General features: G+C 63.7%; 1 protein-coding gene across 1 annotated transcript; it reads right to left on the bottom strand.

Annotated features, from left to right (window-relative positions):
• Positions 1 to 218: 218 nt before the first annotated feature.
• On the bottom strand, positions 219 to 5,802 carry ISCU (iron-sulfur cluster assembly enzyme). The gene is made up of 5 exons (XM_056114460.1): positions 5,673 to 5,802; positions 4,434 to 4,547; positions 3,407 to 3,517; positions 2,063 to 2,141; positions 219 to 706 (listed from the first exon to the last, which is right to left on the bottom strand). Exons 1-5 carry the CDS (start codon positions 5,784 to 5,786, stop codon positions 621 to 623), a joined length of 504 nt encoding a protein of 167 aa, XP_055970435.1. The 5' UTR covers positions 5,787 to 5,802; the 3' UTR covers positions 219 to 620.
• Between the last annotated feature and the right edge of the window lie 784 nt (positions 5,803 to 6,586).

Below are 6,586 nucleotides of genomic sequence, written 5' to 3'. Positions count from 1 at the left end.
GTGAGCCACGAGAAGTGTGGCCATCTGTGGTCACCATCCCCCTTGCTTCATACTCCCAATGCCTGACTTTGTGAAACCTCTGTCCACCATTCCTCCTGTCTGGCTGGCCTGGCAAAGAACATGTCAGCGTGGGCCAGCACCTAGGGGGACGCCACGGAGCCCTGGGCAGCACTTTCGTGGGTGGAAGAATCCGAGAGATGAGACTTACTAGAGAAAAACGTTGTCTCACGTTCTTTTATTGATATGTGTATGATGGTCTGCTTTATGTACAGGAACTGGTTCTGACACATCGTCACACCAAGGGAGCGGGCTGGTCATCTCCCTCCGACTAGGTTCGGGGGGGAGGGGGGTGCGCACTTTGTGAGCCGTCAAAGCTGGAGGCGATGCTGGTTTCAGTTCTGTGGCCAGACACACACAGGACTCGCTGTGGGCTGCGTTAAGGCGAGGAGTGGACGGGAAGGAAGCGCAGGACTCAGCACGCGGACACTGTGTCGGGTGACTCGAGGCACGACGGGGCAGCGGGTGTCGTGCGCGTGGCGGAGCTCTGCTGGGGCAGTGCTGGGGGCTGCTGCGCGACTACGGGGGCTGCAGGCGGGCTGGGCTGGGGCTGGCCCTGGCGCTCATTTCTTCTCGGCCTCTCCCTTCTTGGGTTCTTGTTTCAGCTTGTAGTCGGCCAGGGCAGCTTTGATGGCGTCCTCAGCCAGCACTGCAAGAAACCGGAAAGCAAGACAGCCTAAGTTCCTTTCCTTTCGGGTTTTGGGCGACACCCAGCAGTGCTCAGGCCCGACTCTGGGCGGTGCTCTGGGGACACAGGGCTGCCCGAGTGCAAAGCAAATGCCCTACCGGCTGTGCTTTAGCGCTGGCCCGCAGAGGGTCCAAGTTTCTGGACTGACTGGGGTCAACTTGGGGCTCTGGAGGCGCTGAGGCTGCCGTGCGGGTCGCGTGAGCCCTGCCTGCCACATCAGCCCCCGGGGAGGTTGTGGGGCTGACCCATGGCCCAGCTACCCCCGAGTCTGAGTCGGCTCCCGAGCTCCTGGCCTCCCCAGCCTCACCTGTGAAATGGGGCAACCGGGCCTTTCCTGCCGGGACAGTGCAGCGACTGCCATCAAGGGTGACAGAGTCGGGACCCACCAACAGCACTCGGTGGACAGCCAGGCCAGTTGGCTGGTGGCATGGCACTGGCACCAACACTCTGGGGTGCTATGCTGGACCGTAAGAGGTGAGAGCAGGAAGGGCAGCGGCAAGCCAGAGACCACAGGTGGCCGAGCAGCAGCAGAGGCTTTTCTGAAACTATGTGGGGATGTTTGCAAGCTGTGGCCTTTACTCAGGGGACTTGGAATTCCAGCCCCAGTGGGAAGGTCCCGGGTCTTCGATTCCCGGAGACTGTGTGCAGGTGCCTGGCCCAGCACATGGCTCTCGCCGTCTTAACTGACCCCGGCGAGAGGCCTGATTTCTGCAGTCTGAACGCATCTGATGAGTAACCTCCGAATGTGTTCAAGCTACCGTGTCTCATTCCCGCCTTAAGATTGCTGAGAGAAGACTTAAGACGGAGAGAACTGCAACATTTCAGCATGGGGCTCAGCGCACAGGTGCGCATGTGTGCATCACATGTCACACACATACACACACTTTCACTTTCACACGTGTGCCCACATGCACATGCTGCTGTTGACAGCCACCATTGGGCAAGAGTGATGACATCCACAATCAACAGGAACGGCCAAGGCTGCTGTTCCCCAGCTCTGGCCCTGCCTTGACGAAGATGGGGCCAGACCTGGCCTCACTCCCGCCTCTCCTAGTCTGCAACCCCAACTCCTCATCTGTAGTGGGGAAAGGTGATGGCACCTGTGAACTGAGATGTCCCAAAGGTCCAGAAACAAAGCCACAGAACACTCAGCCCGAAGTCTGGGCATCTTCCCCGTTAGAGTCCCCTGGGGATGATGGAGACCAACGGGGCGCTAATGTGGAAGGTCACGAGGACGGACTCCCTGATTAGACGGGGTCACTGGGGTCTTTGCAGAGTAACTGCGAAGCAGGCTGGCAGGGGTGGGCGCAGACTCACTGGAGCAGTGCAGTTTCACGGGGGGCAGGCAGAGTTCCTTGGCGATATCCGTGTTTTTGATGGTCAGGGCTTCCTCCACCTAGAGGATCCAGGGGAGGAGGAGCAGGTCAGCAAGCTGTGCCCCGGGGGTCAGGGGTGGAGCTGGAAGTCTGAGAAGTCTGTGGGGCGGGCCGCAGGCAGCGACTCCCCGGCGGGCTTTGTGCCTTGCGCTGTCCAGCAGAAACCCGCAGCCCCTCCCTGCGGGCAGGGAGGCTGAGGCCAGTGGCATCCCAGAAGGGCGGCAGAGGCAGGCGGGTCTGGGGACCGGAGCAATCACCAGGCTCCTCTGCGGCCTCAAGGCCAAGGCCTCCATGCTGACAAGGTGCCAAGGACACAGCACGCGGCAGGCGGGTTTGTGCCCACATGGGGGGGAGGCACTGCCCACCCCTCCCCCCCAGCTCTGCCAAAGCGCCAAGGCCTCACCCGCCTCCCTTTCCGGCATCACTCAGAGCGCCCTGGGGCAGGTCCGGGAAGGCAGGAGCCCGCCTCATGCCAGAGAACCCCCTGTGGCCTGGGCTCCCAGGAGAGCCACCTGAGGCCCGGAGCCATGTTAACAGGGGGCGTAGGCCTGGGACCATCTCCCTTGGCTGCTCGCTGCTGGGAAAAGTGGTTTTGGTGGAGGGAAGGAGAGAAAATGGGTCCCGGTCACGGGAGGGGCCTGCGGCCCGCCACCTGCAGGCTGCTCTTGTTTGTGTGTGTGTGTGTGTGTGTGTGTGTGTGTGTGTGTTCGTCCCATGCCTGTGCCCTTTGATCCTCTAATCCTTCCTTCAAGCCAGGCCCCGTGGTATTTCACGGTCCTTGGGAGTCACCTTTCGGCCTGCCTGAAACAGGACGGGAGGACGTAAACAAGCAGACGGTCCGCCAGGCCTCTCCCTGCCAGGACGACAGGCCACGGGCCTCCCCTGGGCCAGCCCCCGCAGTCCCGGGAGAGCAAAGCGGGAGCAGCAACCCTGGGGAGAGCCCAAGCTCCCTCTCCAGTCCCGCTCCCTTCTGAAAACTTGATTAACAGCAAAAAGGCACCAGCTGAACAAACCAACCCTCCCCCTCCCCGCCAAATTCCCAAATGAGCCAAAAGTCCCAGACGGAAAAGAAGGTAATCAAAACTAGGGTAAAAAAACCCAAAAATCTCAAGAGTGGTATTTAGGGAACTATCGGTCCCCTAGCCCCCGTGAACTGGGATGTCCCAGAGGTTCAGAAACAAAGACACCTGTCCCTGTCCTCCACCTGTCCCCAAGCTAAGGCAGGTCTGCGGGGAGCGGGGAGCGGGACGCGGGGTCTGACCGGTCGGCCTGGGGGCAGCCTTACCGTTTTGCCCTTCACCCACTCCGTGGCCAGAGAGCTGGAGGCGATCGCTGAGCCACAGCCAAAGGTTTTGAACCTGGCGTCCACGATCTTCCCCTTGTCGTCCACCTGAATCTAGAGAAGAGAAGGGCACTCAGCGGCGGCTCCTGCCACCAGCCCCGGAAGCGGTCTCCTGCGGAGGGCTCTGGCTGGAGCCAGAACTGAAGGTTCTTCAGTAATCCCGGCGTGAACTGCGGGGTAGGCCTTGTCCTTTTCTGTCAGGAGAACACAGGACAGCTCGCTAGCTGTTCAGATGACACGGGTGCCATGCGGAAGACAGGCCGGCTGGAGGGACACCCTTCTCTGCAGCTCTGCGCAAGCTTGGGGGACAGGATTCTTTTCTTTTTTTTGGTTTTTGGGGCCATACCCGGTGGTGCCTGGGGATACTTCAGCCTCCTCTACCCGTAAGGGTCATTTCTGGGTGTGTGTGTGTACGTGCATATGGGGGTGGAGCGAGGGTGCCCAGAGTTAAAATGGGCCTCCCAACGCGTGGCCTGTGCTCGAATCCTTTAAGGCCTCTATTCCGGCCCTGAATGTTTCTCGAAGCATCACCCTCTCTGGTCAATGCCTTCTTCTGGGAGCGCCCGACTCCATGCAGTGGTTCCTTCCTGTTTCTGTTTTCTGAGATAGGCAGGCCTCTGGCAAGCTGCCCACCCAGCCCGAGGCCAGCCACTGCCTTCTTGTTGTCTGTGACATGGGGGCTGTCTGATTTCCTGCATTTCGGGTCTCCGGGGCGACTTTAGCTGCGGTCTCCGTTTGACTGGTCAGGTCCACAAGACCTCTGACCTGGCCACACTGAGCTCACCCAGGAGAAGGGTGTTGTCGGTTTACACCCTGCCAGGGCCACCTGAGTGCTGCTCTAATCACGTGGGGCACTGACTCAGCCCATCCCATAGGAGTCAAGACGGGGAGCCTCAATGACACGCTCCGGGGACCAGGAGGTCCAGGACGACCGAGGGATGATCAGAGAGAGGCAGGGCGCCCGCCATACCTGCAATTTCATCACATCGCCACACGCCGGGGCCCCCACCAGTCCAGTCCCGACATTTTTCGATGTCTTGTCTAGGGAGCCAACGTTTCTCGGGTTTTCATAATGATCCACAACCTGGAACAGAGGGTGAAGAGAGACGCTGCTTTCGTGGGGATGGCTCAGTGGTCCCGAGCACAGGTCTGCAGGCTGGCAGAGGGAGGTTCCAGCCGCAGCACCACAAGGTCCCTCCCCGAGGCTCCCTGGGAGACAGAACCCTGAGTCGCCTCTGGCTGTACCCTATTCACCTTTCTTCCATAACTTCCCCCTCCCCAATCACTTCTTTTGGGTTTGATGTCGATCCCTCCAAGTCGAGGGTTCGGGTTTCAAAGCAAGCCCGAGATCCAATTCCATCTAAGGAAACCCATCAAGGTCGGGGAGAAAAGACCCGAGTCTTTTCTTCTTCTCCTTCCTCGGTCCCCCACCCCCTGGGGGAAAAGAACTTTTCGAGAGATGAGACCCTGGCTAACAGCCAGGAAGGGCCCATCTGCGTGATCCACAAATCCGAAGAGCAAGTGCGACTGCAACCCAGGGGGCTTCCGGGCCCAGTCTGGGTCGGAACCGGCCCTTTCCCGGGGGTCCGGGCCCGAACCCCCCAGCCCAGAACCGCAGCAGCCCTGGTCGGGTGGCCCGAGTCGCGGTGGCGTCAATCCCGACGACGTCGGGCCCACGGGTCAAGCCCAACCCCGGGTGGGCGGGCGGGCGGGCGGGCAGGGAGGCGCGCGGTCCTGGGCAGCCCAGCCCAGCCCGGTCCGGCACGGCCAGTCCCTCGCGCCGTTGGGCTCCGCGCCCCGGGCCCGGGCGACGCTCCTCCCACCCGCCGACCCAAACAACAGCAGCAGCAGCAGCAGACGCGGGGCTCGGGACCCCGGCCCGCCCCTCCGAGCCCCCCGGGGGTCTCCCGGGGGTGGCCCCGACCCTGCGGCGGGGGGGGGGCTGGCCCTCGGGGCGCCGGGCAGCGACCGGCCCAAGGTCACTCGGCCCGGCGGGGGCGGCGGCGGCCGGAGTCGGGCCGGCGGGGGCGGGGGTCGCTCCTCGGGCGCGGCGAGTGGCCGGGTCGCCCCCCGCCCGCCCCCGGCCCGCCCAGCCCCGCCGCGCGCGCTCGGCCCGGGCCGTTGCACCTGCCGGGGCGCGGGGCGCGTCCCTCCCGCGGGCGCAGCCGTGCCCGGCGGGCCCCGCCAGCCGCCCCCGCGAGCCGCCCACCTTCTTGTGGTAGAGCCGCGCCGGGGCCGACAGCTCCCGGGCGGGCAGGCGCGGGCTGCCCAGCAGCAGGGCGGACGCCGCCCGCCGCAGACGGCCCGCTCCGGCCGCCGCCATCTCCCGGGCTGCGCCTGCGCACGACGCCCGCCCGCGGGGGGCGGGGCGGAAGGAGGGAGGCCCCGCCCCGTCCGCCCCGCCCCGCCCCGCCCCGGGAGCGCGGCGCGTGCGCCGACGTCACCGCGCCCGCGACTCGGCCCCGCCCTCCCGGGGGGCGGGCGCGCGGGCGGGGCGCGCGGGGCGGGAAGGTCCAAGTTGCAGGAACGAGGGTCGTGCCGCCCCCTGGGTCCGGGCAGGGGCGACTCGAGCTCGCGCTCGCCGAGCCCGTGGCCGGAGCCCAGGCGCGGGCTGCCCGGTTCTGGTGCCTGAGCCTTTAGCCTTGGAAATCGGGGGAATTCGGGAAATCGAGGGCGAAGGGGTTGAGGGACTTGTCCCGGGTTGCAGGAGCGTCAGTTTCCCTTCTGGTGGTCCAGGTTCTTCTGGGCCGCCCCGGTCTGTAAAACCTCCGGCGCCGTCCAGGCCCGGTGGGTCGGGGCGAATGACGTCATCCCCTTCCGCCTCGAGCTTTAAAAAGCATCTCATGGCATGATCTTTTTTCACATTTTTTTGCAGCCGACATCCGGCCGTGCTCAGGGGTGCCTCCCGGCTCATGCGCTCAGGAATCACTCCCGGCGGTGCTCGGGGCACCCGGTGGGATGCTGGGACTCGAACCCCGGGCGACCCCGTGCAAGACAAACGCCCCACCCACGGTGCTGTCATTCCAGGCCCATAAAACCTTTTCCGACGGTGTGAGGGCAGTTATTTTTATTTCTATCCACTCACCACCCAATATCCAAAGCCGAGAAGGCTTTGGAGATCAA

Source organism: Sorex fumeus, unplaced genomic scaffold (assembly GCF_029834395.1).
Source record: "Sorex fumeus unplaced genomic scaffold, SorFum_2.1 ptg000025l, whole genome shotgun sequence".
In the NCBI taxonomy this organism is placed as follows: Eukaryota; Metazoa; Chordata; class Mammalia; order Eulipotyphla; family Soricidae; genus Sorex; species Sorex fumeus.
This window is presented reverse-complemented; position numbering and strand designations above follow the sequence as displayed.